General features: G+C 37.8%; 1 protein-coding gene across 2 annotated transcripts in view; it reads left to right on the top strand.

Annotated features, from left to right (window-relative positions):
- cntn4 (contactin 4) overlaps positions 1–21,920 on the top strand; it is a 150,914-nt gene extending 128,994 nt beyond the window's left edge. The window contains exons 13-23 of one of the 2 annotated variants that reach the window (XM_060868386.1): positions 696–871; positions 4,597–4,714; positions 5,208–5,366; positions 6,719–6,868; positions 8,162–8,232; positions 9,390–9,615; positions 9,987–10,102; positions 17,450–17,636; positions 17,783–17,895; positions 18,298–18,466; positions 21,670–21,920. In XM_060868386.1, the coding sequence (XP_060724369.1) occupies positions 696–871; positions 4,597–4,714; positions 5,208–5,366; positions 6,719–6,868; positions 8,162–8,232; positions 9,390–9,615; positions 9,987–10,102; positions 17,450–17,636; positions 17,783–17,895; positions 18,298–18,466; positions 21,670–21,761 (1,577 nt within the window). In that variant the 3' untranslated portion in view covers positions 21,762–21,920. Of the gene's footprint in view, positions 1–695; positions 872–4,596; positions 4,715–5,207; positions 5,367–6,718; positions 6,869–8,161; positions 8,233–9,389; positions 9,625–9,986; positions 10,103–17,449; positions 17,637–17,782; positions 17,896–18,297; positions 18,467–21,669 lie in introns of both variants that reach the window. The other variant, XM_060868385.1, reaches the window with a different exon arrangement.
- Positions 21,921–22,673: the final 753 nt, after the last annotated feature.

Raw genomic sequence — 22,673 nt, forward strand, 5'->3', positions numbered from 1 at the left:
TAATAGAAGACGAAGCATCAACCGTAGATTGAAAGCCTGATTCTGGCTGTTCAAATTTAGGCTTGTCTGGAGGGCATTGTCTCCCATGCATAATTTTTGCTAGGTGAAATTCTGCTCAGACATGCGCACAGCACCCTCATGAGGTAGAAACAGTTTTTGCTACAGAATAAAAGCTTTAATTAATAAAAATATTTATTAAATCTTCATTTATATTCACACTCTCTTTCTTCATCACTTCCTTCAGAAAAGCAGCTCTGCTGGGTTTGGTGGCTTTTATCATTTCTGAAGTGGGACTTTTTCTGGGAACCTTTGACTTTTACACATGCTTCTTCTGTCCATTGTCTCTCACTGATTACTTTTCAATAGGCTCATTAGCGCTGTCTTTGTTATGCTTGACGCTGAGTAATTGGCCCTTTTATATATTGCAGTTGTAGAAAGTAACTCAAAAGTACATTTTTCATTTTGATTGATTTCATACTTTTTACATTTCAACCTGAACTCACATAAAATTAATAGAAATACTATTTTTTTATTTCAGCAGAAAAAAACAATTAAAGAACCCCATTGAAGCTTTACAGCATACCTCTTGCTAACCTTTGCATTCTTAATCATTTGCAAGTGTAATATTATTATGGACACTAAAGAATTTTTTTATTATTATTATGGACACTAAAGAAACTTTTTGATTGTTACAGAAGCCACAGTAATCACAACACCCCCCTCAACATTGGATGTTACAGTGGGAGAGAGCATTGTTTTGCCCTGTCAAGTGACCCATGACCCCTCACTGGAGCTCAAGTTTACGTGGTTCTTCAATGAGCAGCTCATCCATTTTGGCAGTCATGGAGGATACTTTGAGAAAGTTGGAAGTGTAAGTACTGAAACACCATCTACCACATAATTAGAATTTATGTCTTTCGTTAATGCTACAAGAAGAAGTATAATAAAAATTTTACGTTAAAGAATTGGATTCAACTTGAAAGAATAGCTATTATGTACCTATTGCTAGCTACATTGTAAGGTTTGCATCTCACTTCTAGACTGATATTTTATTCTATGAGCATACTGCTGCACATGGGCTTCTAAAATCCATCTGAAAAAGCCTACAGTACTGCTTGAAGCTTGTGTAGTTATTTGTAACCTTACTGTATACACTTGACAAGTTGGTGTAGGTTGTGCAGATATTTGCATAATAAACTACATTCTTTATGTAGTTCTTTATTCTTTATTCTTTCCAAATAGAGCTACAAAAGGCTCTACACATAAAGTATACTCATGCTATTATATTTGTTATGACTCTTTAGGGAGAACCATAATCCAAATACCTACAGCCACACTACAAGATCTGGTGGATAGCCTAATGGAGATTATTATAACAGGAAAGAGGACTAGATCTAGAATGGGAAAAAAACGTGTGATAGAAAAAGGTCCATATAGTATATGCTTTAGGCACAGCTGTAATAATAAATAGTTGCACACTCGTTGCAGAGAGGTTATTAAATGAATTATCATATGCTTATGCTACAAGGTTGGAGTTACTAGGTAAACAGCAGAAGCTTCACCCACTCCATGATTGGAAATTAATGAAGTTGTAAATGTATTATGCACCTGAAGTGTGCAGTTAATTGTTTTTATTTATGCACAGCAGTCATATCAGCACACCCTGGTACCTCATTTGTCAGCCAGTCCTCAGAGTACTAGAGTTTATCAAAGTATCATTGTTACTATGGAAATAAATGGAAATTAAACAAATAAATTTTGTTATTAATAAATAACAAATAAATAAATGGAAATTAAACAAATACTTTGGATTTGGTTAAATTGCGGTCAGTGATCCTTACCAAACACAACAACTCCCTCATTATTGTTTATTTTGTTTGTTTTTTGTTTGTTTGTTTGTTTGTTTGTTTGTTTGTTGGGGGGGTTGTGGGGGGTCAGGGGGATGTTGGAGCTGCTTGCCTGTCTTCAAAACTTGAGAGCCCTGTGTCTGTCACATCTTCCTTTTGGACCAGGTTTTTTTCTGTATTCGATTTGTATTCAGTGCTTCTGACTTCTTCGCCAGTATTCACCCTTCGGGGACAGTACTTGTAAGAGTACCTTTGGCTGCAATTACAGCCACAATTTTTAATACATTACTAAAGTATTAAGTACAAAGTATGCAAAGTACCTCTGTCCTATTGCCTCCCTTAACTTACACTCTTGGGAATACTAATGGCATCACAATGCACAGTAAAGTTTTATAGAAGGCCTTAAAGAAGCTCTTGAAATAAAGTAACTACAGTTGTCCACAGGCGATTTTTTTGCAATAAGATAGCTTGTTCTTTGTTAAAATTGCAAATATAGGTTTCTGAACCAGCAGTGGATGTAGATGTTTACATTTTGTATTGGTAAAATGTCATTACCATTGGAGGCTATGAGAAGAATAGGATATCATATAATGAAAAAAAAAATTAAAGTTCTAAAATAGGATGATGTCACATTAAGACCTGTACATGCACTAAAGAATTACCACTGCTGGCAGCTATGCTTCATCTCCAGACTCTTTTACTCACAAAAGTACCATAGAAATGAATTATGAGGTTGGAAATTGAGAGCACCTATCAGCTATAGAGGAGTGGTGATAGTGGAATGAGCAGAATATTCTTTACCTTTCAATCATTGTTATATTGTCTGTCTGAAGTTCTTACAGGTTGACCTCCCAATTAACATAACATGTCAGTATGTGAACTAAATCCTGTAAATTACCGCAAGATGTGAATGAGTATGTAGGCATGGTGTCCGGTGATGAATTGTCATGTGTTCTTGCCTAGTACCTATTATTCCTGGTATTTAAGACCCTCATAAGAAGACATGCATGAACTACTCCACAGATGACCTTGATTTGACAGACCCTTCCATTAAAGCAAACAGCCATTCAGCCCTCAGCATTCCACCCTAGCAGAGATTTTCAGCTAAACTTGTATCAGTAATGCCTTAGAGCTGAGGCACTCTCTTCAAATCATTGAATAAGAAAATAAGTTTGGATAAGACCTTACTAAACCACATGTCTAGATTTATATATGGGGAATGTTTATGCACTACCTGCTTAACTGGGAGGGTGAATCCTGTTGATCTTCCTGCTTAATTAACCACTAGCAAATCTGCCATGATACATTCACCTTAAAATGAGTACATTTAGTCAAGTCAAGAAGACTTTATTGAACATTTAAACAAAAGGAATTGAAAAAGCACATAATTTAATTTGTGAAACATCAAGTGCAGTTTTGAGTATTGCTCAAACCAACTGAGATTAAGGCAATTCTAAAAGAAGCTATTATCAGAGATTTTCATCATTATGCGCCGACACTGACAAGTTCAAATGTGTTAATTAATGATTAAGACACATGCTTTTATTCATATTTTATAAATTTTTCATACATCCATTTTCTTTGTGTGACCAGCTTTGCCATTTGTGATTCATCATTGAGGTTTTCATCATTGTGAATTCCAAAGCAGATTAAATCATGGATGTCAATGACTTTGGAACTACAGTAGCCATAATAGAGAATCATTGGAGAACTGATGCTACCTTATACACACTTTTTATTAGGAACACCTTATAAAAACAATTATCAATCACACCAGCACAAGTCACATCAGTACAATGCTTACAATAATGCAGAAAGAGCTGAATAATGAAAAATGTGATCTCTGTGGCTTTAACTACGGCATGGTTGTTGGTGCAGGACAGCTTGGTTTGAGTATTTTGGAAACTTATGGAACTTCTGGGAATTTCACACACTACAATCTCTAAAGTTCACATAAAACGCTGCAAAAAAATTGTGTGAGCTGAAGGTCTGCAAACTAAAATACTGTTGTTATGGGAGATCAGAGACAACTGTCTATATTGTTTTGAGCTGGCAGGAAGGATATAGTAATTTAAATCATTACTCTTCACAACTGTGGTGAGCAGGAAAGTAACTCAGTATGCCAAAACCTTGAATGTGAATGATAAACAACAGCAGAAGACCATATTAGGTTCCACTTTTGTCAGCCAAGAACAGGAATCTGAGGTTACGGTGAGCACAGACTCACCCAAACTGACATTTTTTTTCATTTTCATTTTTCAGACTTCAGCTGTTCATTGTAAGTTTGTGCCTATTAAACCCTTTGACGTTTGTTCTTGTCTGATACTGTCACAGTGGTCAGTTGTAAAAATAGATAAAAAAGGAAAACACTTTTTAAAACACATGGTTTATTAAACCAGGTTGTTTTAAATGCCTATTAGTAGTAAACCAATGCAAGTTTTTTTTTTTTTTTTTTTTTTTTTACTAATTCAAGCAATTTCATATTTAACATATATCATTTCTAATAAAGTATCCAGATATGAGCTCAAACATCTCAACAAGACCAGTCCAGGTGCCTTTACTTACTACATATATTTAATTCTGTTTCTTCATTTCTTTGGTACCAAGTGCTGTGTACAAGAAGCTTATGTTTGTGCCAAAGCAGTGATACTTGTTATTAACAAAATAGTTTTTGTGTTTCTCTGGGACTGAATAAGTATAGAGAAAAAAGTGACTATGATCCCTAATTGATCTTACTGTCTGTCTTCAGCATTCTTCTGGAGACATTATGATTCGGAATATTCAGATGAAACATGCAGGGAAGTACACATGTGCCGTGCAGACCAAGGTGGACAGCAGCTCTGTTGCCACGGACCTGATTGTCAGAGGTGCCATTTAAACCTATGACGTATTATTATATCACAGGGGACTAATTCTACTCCTGCAGAGAGTTTAGCTTTACTCCTAATTTAGGATTTATGTGCTAGTAAATCAATACGTACTTAGAAAAGACGATGAGACACTAAAGATGTTACATGTAGATTACTTTTAACCATTTCCAAATTTTTGCTGCCTGAAGATAAATATAGTAAATTTAATTATTTATTTCATACCAAAGTTTAGTTACAATTTTTGTTAATATTTAGTTGTAACTTTAACTCCTACCACATGCACTTTGATTTAGGTACTGCTTGCACAACAGTTGTAACAACAATGCACACATATACACAGGCTAATTAGAAAAGGAAACCAAGCTGTGTAATTAGTCAAACAACCTCTAAACAGTTTTACTAGTTAATCTCCTGTGATTTACCCTGTTGTTAATAAAGCCACGAGACAGTATTGTGGGCATGAGTTTATATGTGTGTAATATTTCTTCAGGTCCCCCTGGCCCCCCTACCAGCATCCATGTGGAAGAGCTCACTGATACCACAGCCACGCTCTCTTGGAAGCCTGGTCCTGATAATCACAGTCCAATTAACGCCTACACTATACAGGCTAGAACCCCCTTCTCACTGGGATGGCAAGCTGTCGCCACAGGTAAGGCTACGAATCAGAATGCATCTGATCAAATTAGCACACGATTTTCCCCTCTTCTGAGTCTCCTGCAGTGAAGTAATCATACTAGTAGAACATGATTAAGAAATAAAGAATCTCAATGTATATTGACCTCAAGCTTGCTCATTGAGCATAAATACAAACACATTTAAATATAAGTCTAATATTAATCTTGATTTTTTTATAATTACCTTTTTTGTATTAATCTTTGTATAATATTAAACTTTTTGTATTATGTTTCTTATGTTCTGTAAAGCTGCTTTAAGACAATGGCCATTCAATTGAATTGAATTGGTGTAGAACAGTGAGACTACAGGGCTGAGGTCAAGATGGTTCAGGAGTTCTGGGGTCAACCGTCCAGTGTGACGGGAGTGTGGGAAAGTGGTGAAGAGGCGAGTGCAGGTGGGTTGGAGTGGAGGGGAAAAGTACCAGGAGTGTTGTGTGACAGAAGATTGTCAGCAAGAATCAAAGGAAAGGTGTACAAGACAGTGAGACCAGATATGATGTATGGATTAGAGACTGTAACAGTTAGGAAAAGAAATGAGGCAGAGATGGAGGTAGCAGAGAGGATGTTGAGGTTCTCTTTAGGAGTGATGAAGATGGACAGGATTAGGAATGAGCACAGCTTAGTTTGGCCGTTTTGGGACCAAGGTCAGAGAGGCTAGACTGAGATGTTTTGGACATGTACAGAGGAGGGAGAGTGGTTATATTAGTAGAAATCTGTTGGAGATGGAGCTCCAAGGTAAGAGGTCAATACAAAGGCCAAAGATAAGATAGATGGATGTGTTAAAAGAGGACATGAAGTTAAGTAATGCGAGAGTAGGGGATGCAGAGGATAGAGTTAGGTGGAAACAGGTGATTCACTGTGGCGACCCCTAATTGGAAAAGCCGAAAGTATAAGAAGAGGAAAAATGTTTATTGTGTTTTTCTGATTTATTTTAAGCTTAATGATGGTGTACAATGCTAGACTTTGTTATCAATATGCTAAGGCTTCAACCAAAAAGGAATAAAGGAAAGAATAAAAGAACAATGTTGTAAACAAGTTTCAGTTTGGATACTGGCCTATTTAAAATAAACACTAATCATTAATCAAACATTATTATTTATCTTACTTTTGACATGAAGCTTTGTTACTAGCAGCTTTGCTACTTTTCACTGATCTAAATATTTATAAATGTAGCATAGAGTGTCTATTCCCAGTTTACCAATTTTAAGCAAACAATGGATTGTTTTGTTTGTAGATTTTTTATTTTTTGTGTGAATAATGAAATCTGAAATCCATTGAGTACCACTCAAGATTTTTTCTTCTCTGAATGCATGTGTGTTTTTTCCAGTGCCAGAAGAAGTAGGAGGTCGGCGGCTAACAGCTACAGTAATCGAGCTCAGCCCTTGGGTGGAGTATGAGTTTCGAGTGGTGGCAATCAATGCACTGGGTACAGGTGAGCCCAGCAAACCCTCCAAGCAAGTAAGGACCAAAGATACACGTAAGTGATTTAAACATGCATACTAGCTTTGTGTAAACATCCCATTTACAGTGGATGTATCCACCTATTATGTGTTGTATAGTTGATTAAACTTACTTTCAGTCACTTTTTGCTTATTGTAACATAAAGAGAGAACTGAGAGAAGACATGGTAAAATATTATATATTCATTATGTGACTTTTAATATTATTTTTAATAAGTAAACCCAGTGTTGTCGGAATTCTGTTCATGCAACCAGAGTCTTGTGGGCTGAGAATATACAATGCATGCTTTACGAAAGGGCCCTCTGTATACCACCAATGACCAGTCATCCTTATACTAGATGTTTTTGCTAATGCATCAGAATAATGCCATATTTGGATGATTATTTGCCCACATCAATGATCTGGGATACCATTACTCTCTTTGCACACATTTCATTCCTCGGTCTTACTATGAACTTACTATGAAAAAAGATCCCTAACACAGAAGTAGAAAACACAATTCATTGACATATAGCTAGATTTACTGAGCATGCCAGCAACCTGCCATTCAAAAATTTGTTAGACATGTACAGTTCTGGCTCTGTTTAAGGATGCTAGAACTGTTCATGGAATCCACAGCAGTGATCCCTTTAGGCAATCTGGAACTACAGTCTGTTTGAAATGGAATATCAGCATATGGCTGAACCGCAAGTGCCACAAATGGAAACATGTCCTTGTCTCAGCAAAAGAAGTCAAAGTACTTGCTTGGTAAAAAACTGTGCTACAAGAATAGTCCCCCCAATTCCCCCCTTCTGTCAGATTAGAACACATCAATCAATAAATCATCTGAAACTGAGGGCAGTCAATTTCCTGGCAGAGAAGTTCTTCTTACCAGTTCTGAGACATTGTCTTTTTGCTGGTCCACTAAGACAATTGTATAATGGTCAGCTATATCAACCATCAAAGCAGCACAAACACTCATATGCAGCACAGAATCTCTCCAAATGAACCCATCAAAGACTAAACTCAATGAGAGCATTTCATTTGTCAGAGCTGTATAGTGACACAATCCAAACTGGTTAAACATTCTGATACCTTACTGGAAACAATACCCAATATTTTATACACATTGCTGTTTTGTGTATCATTTATAATCGTTTTCCATCATCTGTAGAGGTTATATACGATGATCAACAAACCACAGTTACATACTGTATGTTACCAGCAGTAATTACAAATACTGTAGTTAAACTGACAGACCCTTGATTCTATTAAGTGTACATTTGTATTTTCTGTTATAAATACAATCTGTTATATTTTTATCCTTCAGTCCCCAAGGTTGCTCCAGCTAATGTGAGTGGAGGTGGTGGAAGCAGATCAGAATTAGTTATCACTTGGGAGGTAAAATGACCACTGTACCATGTATATGTATGTATGTATTTATAAAAATGTGTTTGGGTATGTCATGACAATGATTTTTGTTGAGACTTAGAAGCAATATCTGTGACAATAAAAAAGCTTTTAATCTTTTAAAAGGATAATATTATTTTTCTAGCTGGATCTGGCTGTCAAAGTAATATTAAATTGTACTAGTTTGTAAGAGCTAAGCACAAAAATGAGAGCCACATCTGTCAAGGTTGGTATAATTTTCCACCAGCACTCTATGTATAAAAAAGTCTTTTTAAAACATGTTTTAATGAAGCAGTAGCTTTTGTTTTCTCTCCATTGATTTATACTCCATCAACACATTACACTTGCATGTGGTTCTGGATTTTTTTTTAATTGTTGTTTAAAGTAACTCATTTTCTCAGTAGGAGATCCACTAAATACCTGATTACATTTACATTCCATCATTTAATTCATGAGAAGCACCTTAGAGAAGTCTCTTGAAGTCTCTTGAACACAAAGTTTGAATTAACCAGAAAGAATCAGACATCATATGCAGGTCTTCCTTTTTATGACTTTATCTGCTTTGCACATCTTTATCCAGATATTTTTGCCCATTCATTTTGCCATAATTGCCCACTGGATTGAGATTGATGGTGAACAGCAATGTTTATGTTTTACCATGGTATATGCTTTGTATATATTTATTTTAAATAACTTAAACCTAATAATAATACAGAACTTTGTCCTGAATATATTCTGATAGCAGTCTGGTCATAAAGATGCTGTTTGTTTAGATATGTTCTTTTTTATCTCTGAAGCCATCCTGAAACTGATGTATATATAGAGATCATGTCAATCATCAAATGATGTGACCTCTAATGTGACTCTAATGTGGTAAATATGTAATCATAACTTATATAATTTTTATTGTATTTATATGTAAATAATTTTCCATATATTTTCCTCTTACATCAATATTGCAGGCTATGTTCCCAATTACGTCCACTTCAGTTCCAGTATGTAATACTAAAAAATATGAATAGGGATATGAATGTTTATGTAAGGCACTTTAAGGGAGTCACCTGTAAATGCTGAAGCTTCTCAACTTTGATAATTCTGTATTGAACCTCTCCAAGATTTGTTTAACATATAAATCATGTGTGCTGCAGCCTGTTCCTGAGGAACTTCAGAATGGCCCAGGTTTTGGCTATGTGGTGGCTTTTCGACCTTATGGTGCCACAGGTTGGATGCAGGCTGCTGTACCTTCTGCAGAGGCATCCAAATACATCTTCAAGAATGAAAGCATTCAACCATTCTCCAAGTTCCAGGTCAAAGTGGGCGTTTACAACAACAAGGGTGAAGGGCCATTTGGGCCAGTTGTCACTATCTACTCAGGTGAAGAAGGTACACAGATTTTTGTTACTTCCTTTGTTAATTCATGGCTGAGATCCAAGAGAGCAAAATTGGATACGCTGTTTGGGTGGAAGGGATGGTATACTTTCTAACCTCTACAATCACAGTGACACTCAAAAATTTGAATTTGAGCAGTTTGAAAAGATGCAGAGGTTGGCTTCTTGGGTCTTGAAGAAAGAATGTGTTTGCCCCCCTCCAGTTAGTAGATGTCATGTGACAGAGGACCATTAGCTTTTGGGTGGGAAAAACAGGACATTCCCTCCCTTTATCCTCCTCCCCCCAAAAATAAGATTGCTGGGATTTATTAGAAGTGTGTTTGTATATACTCAAAATGATTTCTCCTGTTGTCTCAGAACCTGCCAGAGCACCTACAAGGGTAAGGGTTCAGAGTCTTTCAGCATCAGAGTTGGAGGTGACATGGAAAACCCTTCCATGGAGTACAAACAGAAGGCGTGTTCTTGGCTATGAGGTACTACTTAAAGCAATAATTTATTTGAGAACCTAATGTTGGCACTATAGCATATCAGTAGCAGTGCAGAATTACCAGCCTCTGTGCTTTTGGCAGAATTCACAAACGTGTAACTGTAAGACCCAACAGGCATTATGTTCATTCAGTTCTTAGGAAACTTTGTCATGAATATGTCATGAGTATGAGTTGAAAAAGTAAGTAAGTATAGGAGCTAAATTAAACTGAATAAGCTTTTGATTTATAACATGTCTATTTCATAGTTACTTTTCACAATGCCACAGATTTTCCACATACAGTATACTCAGGTATGAACAGCTTATGTCTGTTGCTGGAGTAATGGCTTAATTAATGCATTTTTCATTAAAATAAAAAAAAGCAAACTGTCTAACCACTAATAGCCGCTTTAATAGGCTGTGTTCATTTCAGAATAAATAAATTCATAATTACTAAATGTAAATGTAAGTCAAAAACTTAAGCCTGAGAAGCTGCAGAAAATCTGCAGTGATTGTACAATTTACATCAATGGTCTAGAAATATATATACCGATTTTTAGATTAGAATTTTTTATACCTGCCGACAGTATTTTCTAACAAATTCAGTTGGCCCTGTAAAACTTATAACATCTAACTTACATCATTATAATGTTGAATGTGTGGCACTGTATGTCCTTTCAGCATCATATTTGACTGTTTGTTCATTGGTGCATTTTAAATCTGCCACTCATGTGACTTTTTTATTGTTTCCCCATGGTATCCAAATCTCTATACACACCTCTATTCTCAACCAAACGCCCTATAAACCTTTCTGGAAAGCTTGCCAAACGATAGTTTGCAATCTGAATAATGTACTCATATTTAGTTATATCTCAAGAAGGTATAAAATATATTCACTGACTGTAGCTCATCTGCTGCTATTCAAAAAATGGATGCCTTTTTTCCATAGTACCACTGCTGGCTTATTTAATATGGTGGAGGGCTGAAACTAAGAGTGTTGCCCTGTGTATCAGGCACATATTTGTTGGGCTTTTAAGCACCTCAGTGTCACTTCTGTGTTGAAAAATAACAGTAGGAGCCTCAAATTCTGGGTCTGTGAAAGATATTTTCTAGTCTATAAGTGTACACATACAAGGTAGATGTGTCTAATAACCTGGATTGTAAGAAAGCTCAGAAAATCTTCTTTTATATTAAAAAACATTAATTTGATAATGTAATAGGATGCTAGTTTGGATTGCCATACAATGTCCTAAGTAAATAATTAATTAATTACCATTTACAATTTCTGCATTCAATGTATTAGCTATGTTTACCCATGTTTACACTGTTTACATATTTACATTTCGTACAACCCAAATCACATATTATGCTGCTTATGGTACTGGCATAGAAAATAGAGACTTAATCACATACTTACACGTCAGAAAAGTCTATGTTTAAATTTCTGAATAGTCTGCTTTATTTTGTGCTACACTGAGTATCTAATAAGGCTTTAAATCTTCACTGAGTTCAAGTATTGATGGCTGTCAAGTTCTATATACTGTACATGTTAATTCAGCAGATACTCTCTCTACTAACATGCTGCATGTGGACACATCTAATCTTTTGTTTGCTTGTAGCAGAGCTGTCGTTTTCAAATACTTTTTCCTCCATTAGCTCTGAATATGGCTGTTGCTGAATCTAAGCGTTTTAGTGATGCTATTTAGTGTAATAAAAAATTTAATGAATTATTGATTTTTTTAAACTATACATCTGACCAGGGAATACTTGCCTTGCTGACTGCATTTTTAATTTGACATAAGGCTGCAAAGGTAATGCATATTAAAGAAAGTACATTAAACCTTACAAAATTAACTGAAGTATGGAGAATATTTCTCAAGCTACCTAGAAAAACAGTCTGTGTCCTGAGCACTAGAATTCAAACTAGAAGATGCATTCCCCTTCAAAATTAATAAAACAGCAAAACAAATTATATTGTGTTGACTATACACTGAAGACATCTGGGTTTGAGATCAAAAGATCAATATGAGATGATTGATAATAATTTTAGATTTCATTTACACATCTAGATGTCTGAAACAATTTAAAAGATGGTATCTCAGGATCCTGTGCTCTCATTGCAATGGCATGGGCTTAATACCTAGGCAGGGAGTTCACCCAGCCACTGAAGAGTCCCAAGCCTGGATGAAAAGGGCGTCAGGAAAAGCATTGCCATAAAAAAAAAAAAAAAAATTCAAAGAAAATGTGCCAAATCTAATATGCGGACCATGTGATCCACTGTGGTGTCCCGAAAAGGGAGCAGACAAAAGACCAACAACCTTTGTTGGAAGACCACACAATTTTTTTTTCACATAAAGATAACTTTAGTCTTTATCTCTGTGTTGGTTTATGAGATTTATGTCATTTTTGTAACACCATGGTCCTCGAGAAACTTTGTTTCATTTTCAGCTTTATACGGTTGAAATAACAGTGAAAGCCTCTTGACTTGACTTGAAGAATAAAGTATTTAATCATAAACTTAACTTGAATAAAAATAAACTTGAATAACACTTAACATGTGGCTGCATATCAATTGCTTACAGTAACTGCCCACTAATATCACCAAACTGGTCAAGTCAAGTAAAGTCAAGACAAGTCAAGTCAGGTCAAGAAGCTTTTATTGTCATTTCAACCATATATACAGCCTGGTTGTGAGGGCCTGAATGCTTCGGTTCATTTTCCCAGATGACAGGAGGGTGACGAGTGTGTGAGAGGAGTGTGTATGGTCATTCACAATGCTGTTGGCTTTGCGGATGCAGCTTGTGGTGTAAAAGTCTGTGATAGTGGGGAGAGATTTCAATAAACTTTTCAGCTGTCTTGAGATCCGAGACGGAACAATTCCCAAACCAGACAGTGATGCAGCTGCTCAGGATGCTCTCAATGGTCCTTCTCTAGAACATGGATGCTAGAGCTGGGCTGTTTTGCTGGTGGAGATGATATTGAGTGAACAGGTGAAGTTCTCCAGCAGATGAACACCAAGGAATTTCTTTGCTCTTGACTATCTCCATTGAGGATCTTTCAATGTTCAGTGGAGAATGGTTGCTCTGTGCTCTAACTAGTTTTATCAACATTCAGATACAGGTTATTGGCTCTTGCACCTCCTCTATGTATGCTGATTTATTGTTCTTGCTGATGAGTGAGTTTGCTCATGTGGTTCAAGCTGTGCATTGCTACACAGTCATGAGTCAGCAGATTAAACAGCAGTGGACTCAGCACAAAGCTCTGAGATGCCCCAGTGTTCAGTGTGGTGGTGCTGTAGATGCTGTTCCTGATCCAGACTGAGTGGGGACTGAGTCAGGAAATCCAGGATTAGCTTCTCAATCAGGTGTTGAGATTGTGTTGAATGCTGAACAGGAGTCTATGAACGGATTTGTTTGTGTGCATCTTTATTGTCCAGGTGGATAAGGGCCAGATGGAGGGTCGTAGCAATGGCCTCAACTGTGCAGCGATTTGGATGATACACAAACTGCAGGTGGTCCAGTGAGGGTGGAAGCTGGGTCTTGGTGTGCCTCATGACAAGGCTCTCGAAGCACATTATCAGGATAGGTGTGATTACAATGGAACGAAAGTCATTGAGGCAGGACACTGTAGACTTCTTTGGCATGGGGACGATAGTAGGAACAACATCGCTGCTCAGGGAAATGTTGAAGCTGTCAGTGAATACATCCAATAGCTGTTCTGCGCATTTTCTGAGCACGATGGCAGGAATGTTGACTTGTCCAGCAGACTTCTGTGGATTACAGTGCCCTGCAAAAGTATTCATACCCACTGACCTTTTTCACATTTTGACACGTTACAACCACAAACAAAAATGTATTTTATTAGGATTTTATGTGATAGACCAACACAAAGTGGCACATAATTGTGAAGTGGAAGGAAAATGATAAATGGTGTCCAAATTATTTTTACAAATAAATATCTGAAAAGTGTGGTATGCATTTGTATTCAGCCCCATTGAGTCAGTACTTTGTAGAACCACCTTTCGCTGCAATTACAGCTGCAAGTCTTTTGTGGTATGTCTCTACCAGCTTTGCACATCTAGAGAGTGAATTTTTTGCCCATTCTTCTTTGCAAAATAGCTCAAGCTCATTCAGATTGGATGGCAAGCATCTGTGAACAGCGATTTTCAAGTCTTGCCACAGATTCTCAATTGGATTTAGGTCTGGACTTTGACTGGGCCATTCTAACACATGAATATGCTTTGATCTAAACCACTCCATTGTAGCTCTGGCTGTATGTTTAGGGTCATTGTCTTGTTGGAAGGTGAACCTCCACCCCAGTCTCAAGTCTTTTGCAGACTCTAACAGGTTTTCATCTAAGATTGCCTGTATTTGGCTCTATCCATCTTCCCATCAACTTTGACCAGCTTTCCTGTCCCTGCTGAAGAAAAGCATCCCCAAAACATGATGCTACCACCACCATGTTTCACGGTGGGATGGTGTGTTCAGGGTGATGTGCAGTGTTAGGTTTCCGCCACACATAACGTTCTGAATTTTGGCCAAAAAGTTCAATTTTGGTCTCATCTGACCAGAGCACCTTCTTCCAAATGATGTTTGCAAACTGCAAACAGGATTTCTTATGGCTTTCTTTCAGCAGTGGCTTTCTTCTTGCCACTATTTAGAGATGTGGAGATGTGTTCTGAGTAGCCAAGATTGGGCAGGGCTCCACATGGTACGTGCCAGGGATGTTTGTGTAAACAAGATCCTGCGTGTTTGCCTCCTTGTTGCAAAGTCCAAATGCTGAAGGAATTTAGGGAGCACTGATTTGCATGAATGAAATCTCCACTGATAATATACAGTCTGTCAGGGAGGGCATTCTGCAGATTGTTTATAGCTCAATACAGCTCACATACAGTCGTGCCTCCTTAGCATCCGTGGGGGAATGTACACTCGAACAAAGAAAACAGTGGTGAATTTACGTGGTAAATAAAATGGTCTGCATCTAACAGTCTCAAACTCCACTAGTGTTGAGCAGTAACTGGAAACAAACACAGAGCTCTTGCATCATCCCATGTTGATGTAAACGCACTTGTTTGCACAACTATTGCATCTTCTTTTGTGACTTTTGTGAAGTTTTAGTCTTTTCTGTTATTTGGGACGTTTCTCCCTTCATTCTCCACTTCATGAGATGAAATGCATGCTCAATTGAGTTAAGGTTCCATGATTGACTTTGTAAATCCTTTCACTATTTCCCCTGATGAAGTCCTTTGTTGTGTTGTCATTATCTAGCTGAAGTTTCCCCCCAATTTGATTGCATGCATTTCTCTATAAATTGGCAGACAGGATCTTACTGTAGTTTTGAATTCAATCTACTGCTACTACTATGAATTATATATTCATTAATGATTAGTGAGCCCAAGACATTACATTGCCTCCTCTGTGCTTCAGTGTGTATGTTTTGAATCATAAGCACTTAATTTCTTTCTCTGCACATATGCTTTTTTCATCATTTTGTTAAAGGGCATTCCAAATTGTTGTATTGGTTATGCTCAATACTTGGGCAATGGCTCTGCAAGCAATCCATTAATGTCTTTCTTTTCTCCCACAACCTGCTCTCTGGTCTTCATGTTGGTTTATCCTTATTAACATTAAATGCAGTCTTCACAGGGAAAACCCAGGAATGAACCATGAGTAGAACATGGCACACATGGGCAATAAGAAATACTTGTATTCCACATATTCCAATATTTTTGATTCCTTAAATGGATGCATTCAAACAAATGGTACCATGTTTGAATTTTTTTAATCCATCAAGATATTAAAAAATCAGGAATTAATCTATTAGTCAGCATTATATTTATCTTGTTAAGTAACTGAGATATCTTCAGTATATAGCAAAAACAAAAGAATTGTCCATTTTGGAGACGACTGTGCACATTATAATCAATTCCAGCAAGCCTTTTTCCATGGTTATTTACAGTGTAGTGTAATCGACCAATTGACTAGGTGTATCACCCATAAAGCAAGGTTAATTTGCAAATTCGACATTCATCTGAATGAAGTGTAATGATCTGTACCATACAGCTCTGGAAAAAATTAAGAGACTACTGTAATTTTTTTTTTTAAACCAGCATCTCTACATGTGTGGCAGCCATATCATTCCAGTATCTGTTGAATTCCAACACAGGCACAGCTCATTCTGCTTAATGAAGTACTAATTGGGTGATTATCTGAATCAAACCTTATTTAGCAAAGATAAGTATAAAAAACACAGCTGTTGTTACCAATTGGACCAGCTGGATGGCAAAGACAGTGCTAGTAGTACCTCAAAAGTAACTGGAGTCTAATCAAATGCAGAATATTTTTGAGTGAGGAAAAGAAGGGTTCAATTGTCTTCCTGGAAGAAGGATACTGTCAGCATCAAGTTGCCCTATATCCTTTAAATTTCAAAGACAGCAGTCAAAGACATTGGAAACTACAAAGCTACAAACCAGCACAGGGCAAAAACAACCCTCCATTGACTCGCCAACTCATACAAATGTCACTTAACAACCATAGGGTGACATCAAGGGACCTACAAAAAGACTACCAAATGGCACCCGGGGTAAAGTGCAGGATGAAGATGTTTCGAAATGGGTCATAGAGGCAAGGCTGAAGTCATGCAAAGAAGGAACATAAGGATTGACCCCTAGAGGACTGTAATAAGGTCAACCTCTATAATGAGACCAATTTTCACCTTTGCCCAACACTTGATCATCTAATGGTTAGACAGAGACCTGTAAAGGCCTCACACCCACTGTGAAGTTTGGTGGAGGATTGGAAATGATCTGGGGTACTTCAGCAAGGCTGAAATCGAGCACATTCATCTTTGTGAAGGCACATGAATCAAGCCACGTACAAGGTTGTCCTGGAAGAAAACTTGCTTCTGACAATGTTTTCCAACTCTGAGGATTGTTTTATTTCCCAACAGGACAATGCTTTATGCCACACAGCTAGGTCAATCAAGGTATGGATGGAGGACCACCACATCAAGAGTTTGTCATGGCCATCTCAATCTCCAGACCTGAATCCCATTGGAAACCTCTGGAATGTGTTAAAACTGATAATTTTACTAAAGCACATACCTATAAATAGTAAAACCAGACAAAAGTCTCAATTTTTTTTTCAGAGCTGTATAATTAAAGGTTGTGTTTCTTTAACATACCTAGTAGCCAAGATGGCAAAATTATTTAAGAAGTGTTATTCTTAAAATTATTTAAGAACCATCTAAACAAATCTTTTGTTGTTGTTTTTTAACTAAAAGGAGGCCAGTTATGAGTTGGCTTAATATAGTCATTCTGTATTTATCTCTTTTTCTCTCAATCTCCCTCTTTTAGTTGAGATACTGGGAGAAGAAGGAGAAAGAAGATATGGCTAGTGTGTTAAGGACAGTGGGAAATCGGACATCTGCTATTATTCAGGGTTTAAAAGGAAGCAGGACATATTATATCACAGTGAGAGCCTACAATTCAGCTGGAGCTGGACCTCCAAGTGCAGCAGTCAATGTGACCACCAAGAAACCTCGTAAGCACAAATGTTTCAGGAATAAATCTGCATTATATGAATGAATTAATCTGAGCTGAAGTTCATATATTGCCAGTCATGTATAATGGTTTTATGTTGTTGTTTTTTTTTCATAAAGCTGTAAAAGCATTTTTGTTTGTTTTTAGCTCCCAGTCAGCCTCCTGTAAAGGTAATGTGGAACACATCCAACTCCAAGATCATACTGAATTGGGAGCAAGTGAAAGCTTTGGAGAATGAATCTGAGGTCATGGGATATAAGGTACCTCATTTAGTATCAGAAATAACAATATATATTAAAACAAAATTCATTGGTATGCTTGTGGGGGTACCCTGATTGTACATATTTGAGGTCTTGTGAGCTCTAATAAATAAAACAATATATTATTAAGTTATATATACATATATTGATTACAAGGGCCAGCCATTTTGATTCTAAATTTTGTTATTATTAGATCAGTCTGATTTAAATGTAATATATATTATATATTGGGATTATAAAAATTAATTTCATGCTTTTTAAGAGTGAAAAGTGAACTAAAATTTTTAATTTACAAAAAGTCCTTGTTAATAATGTAAGGTTTAAGTAGCAGAATGTAACAGAATGCAAAGGCCATCTTTTTTTATTGTTTGTTTACTGAATAACTTTTGCAATTCGTCCTAGGTTTTGTATAAGCAAAACCGTCACAGTCGTCCTAGAGTGATGGAGACCAACACTACATCAGTGGAGCTGTCTTTGCCTCCAGATGAAGAATACATCATTCAGATCAAGCCTTTCGGAGAAGGAGGAGAGGGCAGCAGCAGCAAACAAATCACAATCCCAAGAATATCTGGTATGTGTTTCCCTGTGGTTTTAGAAAAATATTTTTAGGGAAAGAATTATTTAAAACTTCAGATCCAGATTCGTGGAAAATATGCTTGTATCACAATTTGTCTTATGAAGAGTAGAACTGGATTATTAAATAAGTAATTAATAATAAATAAGGAATAAACACAACAGGGGATGCTGTTTAAGGAAAAATAAATTAACAATGGGTTGGTGTGATGCAACGGCAAAGCAGATAGCTATTACCATGGAGTTGAATTTCCAATAGCAGTACATAAAGTAGAGTTTAATTCATCTTAACTACAACAGTCTACAACGATTGCAGTTATTTTTATTGTATAATTATTAAAGCAGTAGTAATATATTAGAGCCAGCGGAATTATATACCTTATGTCCAAGACATCATTCCTTTTATGAAATTAATCAATATTAGATATTAAAGAATTCAACACTGCTAGGGTTTAAAAGAGTTTTTTAATAAAAAAAAATACAAAAAGAAAAAATACAGGTATTTATTAATCTGTATGATCTAATATGTTATTGTTTATAGCAACAGCCTAATTCCAAATAGCAAGTTGTGTTGTCTGAAGCTCTGTCTGCATACGCGCCAATTTATAGCCTCAGACAGGACATGTGACGAAGGGAATACATGCCAGCAAAAACCATATAAGGGCATCTACGTCACATTACTCCAGCTGTCTTCAGGAAGCACTCTGTGTATGTTTGTGTCAATTGTTTGTCCTGTCTGTATAGACCCGGAAAAAAATATTTGAATGTGCTAGGGGATAAAAAAAAAACATGGGGATAAAACATGTTGGCAAGAAAGCATTTAAAGAGGTGTGTGCATACAGTATGTGCCCCTGCTACAGTATATTACGGAGGACAACTACACACTCTCTTTGCGTTTTTTTTTTTTATTTGGAGAGGAGCATGCCCGGTCGACTCTTGAGGGAGCTGGCCACTTGCATTTTACAAGATTTCCTCTGCGTAAACTCTGAACAAACTTTTCTATATTTTCTAGCTAAGTGTCTGCACCTTGTGGTTCAGGTCCCATGTCTGCATGAGGCAGCGTGACATATTTGACCATTGTGTTCACAGGTTGAGTTAATGGTAGCAGATCAAGAGACAGTTCCTTCACTTTCTCTTGCTCTCTCCGCTGACTCTGATCTCTTCGTTTTTGGATTCTGGAGCTCCCATGACGATTTCTACCCGCCCCAGTAGAAAATATGTTTCATTTCGCATCAAGTGCTGAGGAGCTCAATTATAAGCGAGGAGGGGCTTGCATATTCTGATCTGCCACTGATATCAGTAGCCTTTGAGGGGCTCCTTGAGGGGGTATTGCTCTTTTTTGCTAAATGAAATTTAAATTTGTCTAAAGAGGAAGTTAGTGACACCTGTTCTAAGATAGACAATCGCTTTCTGACTTCAGGCCGCATGTCATCTCCCAGATTCCCATGTTAAGGTATTGAGGTCCTGGGGAATCCCTATTCAGCCTGTCCCTTTTCCCAGACCACTTCTATTTTTTTGGCAAGTTCAAAAATAATGGGTATGAGACCATGCTTAGAGTTTAAGAGATGCTTGTGAGTTATCTCTCCCCTAGATTGCCCGCATGGAGGAAGTCTGTGATTCCTTCTAAGCCATGTAGAGTCACCTCAGCTCTTGTGGGAAAGGCTTACATGGCAGCAGGCCAATATAGTGTGGCCCTGCACATCATAGGTCTTGCAGGACTACCAAGCTGACTTGCTAAAAGAACTCAACTGTGGCGATCCATGCCACAAAGCAGACAGCCCATGACATAAGCCGTTCCATGGTTGAGCTAGTACAGGGATAAAGGACAAAGATAGGTATCCTTTGCACACAGTCCGCACTGCGGTGGTTTCCTATATCAGTCGTCAGGGCAGTTGGTGTGTGCCCTCTGTTCAGGTTGGTGCAGCAGATTCTGCTCTGGGCAAAGGCTAGATTTCTTTTGCTGAGTGCGATTTTCATTTCAGGGCATGTAAATCGGGAAGAAGACCTGAGGCCTGGGGAGTGGTGTCTCCACCCATAGCTGGTGGAGCGCATTTGGCAGATTTTCAGCCGAGCAGAAGTGGATCTGTTTGCCTCCAAGGAGTCGACCCACTCTCCGCTATGGTATTCCCTCTCTAATCTGGCCCCTCTGGGTCTGAATACCCTGGTACAGACGTGGCCGAGGCTACAACTGTAAGATTTTCCCCAGGTAGCTCTGCTTCCAGAGGTCCTAGCTAGAGTGCACTACAATCGAGTCAACCTTCTTCTAGTGGCTCCTCGTTGAACCAATCGAGTTTGGCTTGTGGACCTAGTCTCCCTCCTAGACGGCACTCCATGGGAGATCCCTATCAGGAACGATCTCCTCTCTCAGGCACATGGGGCAAGCCTACACCCGCCCCGAGATGTGGAAGCTTTGGGTATGGCACCTCAGGGGGACCATAGAGTCAGGTCTCTCATCTGAGGTGGTAGAGACTCTAGCGGCCCAGTCAGTTGCCCCAGCCTGCCTAGAATTTGCACCTGGCATGTCCTATCCTGCACCCCAGTGTGAGATATGTCCCCAGGATGGTCAGTTGTCCAGTCGTCCTACAGGCCTAGTGTTCATCACCCCACAAGTCGGTGAAACAGGGCTGCACTTGCTCTACCTGGTAAGGGCCTTAAGAACTTATGTCCGGCACTCAAGCTTGTGGCGGTTGTTTGACTGCCATGAAAACCAGAATGGGGCAGTCTGGTCTCACTTAACTATGGGTATTGCCTTTTCCAGTTCTCTGATCAGGGGTGTTCCCCTTGAAGAAATTTGTGCTGCAGCAGGCTGGTCCTTTCCACAGACCTTTATCAGGTTTTATAATCTGTTCCCAGTCCGGTAGTGCTCTCTCAAGGCTTCTGGCACAGACATCGATCAGTGTGTACCATGAGTATTGATGTTCCCTTAGCAACAACCTTGATGCAGCATCTCGTTCTCTTTTCAGGGAACTGGGTTACATATGTAACTTGGTGTAGTTTTTGATTAAAGTGATTAAATTAGATTAAATTAGTATTTTTCTGTGTAAAGCATTGCAAAAGTCTGTCATTCAAACACAAAACACCAAAATAGTGTGTATTAATAAAATGAAAGTGTAACTAGACTAATGACTTATTTCTTTCTTGTGCAGTCAGTCAAGTTCATCACAGATGTTTAATGGTCTTCTTATCTTTGTCCATCTCTAGGTCCCAATGCAATTGGATCTGCATCCAGCGTATCCACTCTCTCAGCCCTCAGCACAATAGCTCTGTCACTCACAGCCCGGACATCCTTATGACGCAGCGCACAGGCCAAAAGCTTGAAACAATATGTTTAAAAAAGGAGACTCTTAAGAAAGCCCTAATATGGGTTTGCAGTTTGCAATGCTGTTTGGAACAGGATGGCTCATCTTGAATTTGTTGTTACCAAAGCTGATAGTACTCAAAAACTGAATATATATATATATATATATATATATATATATATATATATATATATATATATATATATATATAGTATGCATATTTTGTATGCCATAACTAGCTTTTATTTTGTTTGCTTTGCTTTTTTTGGAACAAACAAAACAAATAGACTTTATTGACTGAATTAAAGCAAGAGGTGTTAGCCTTTGGTGAGGGCTATCAAAAACGTATATGACACAGTCCACTGAGGTCATGTTTAAGTGGCCAAGATGCCCAGGATGTCTAAACATTCACTCCATGTGAGTCCTTGCACTGAATTCTCTTCTGAAGGAGGTAAGGAGGGGAAAGTCAATAACTAGGAGTTTGAAAGAATTCTGACTGTGCTGCATATAAAGGCGGCAATCTTTGAAGGCCATTGTCTATCCACTGGCTTCAGTTACTTCCCATTTGATCTGCAGATGTTCGCCTGTTGTTAACATTGGACATTCAGACGTGTGTGTCTTTCCTATTATCCTATTCATATATTTCTATGTTCTGTCTGTTGTTTGCCTTTTGTGTGCCTCGTCACATGTTTTTTAAACTCCTCAGGTCCTCAAAAAGCCTTAACTTATATTTGCTGTTTCCCAGCAGGCTATGCTAATGCAGTGAGAGATTGCACAGTATTGCATTGGGTAGAAAGCTGGGGCTTAGTCAACTTGGATTTTGGATTTCTGTTTTGGGTGTTGGGGCCATTATTCCTAGTCCATCACTTCTATTTTTCTATCTTGTACCAGTTACCCATGGCTTAA

The sequence above is a fragment of the Tachysurus vachellii genome, chromosome 4 (assembly GCF_030014155.1).
Source record: "Tachysurus vachellii isolate PV-2020 chromosome 4, HZAU_Pvac_v1, whole genome shotgun sequence".
Classification (NCBI taxonomy): domain Eukaryota; kingdom Metazoa; phylum Chordata; class Actinopteri; order Siluriformes; family Bagridae; genus Tachysurus; species Tachysurus vachellii.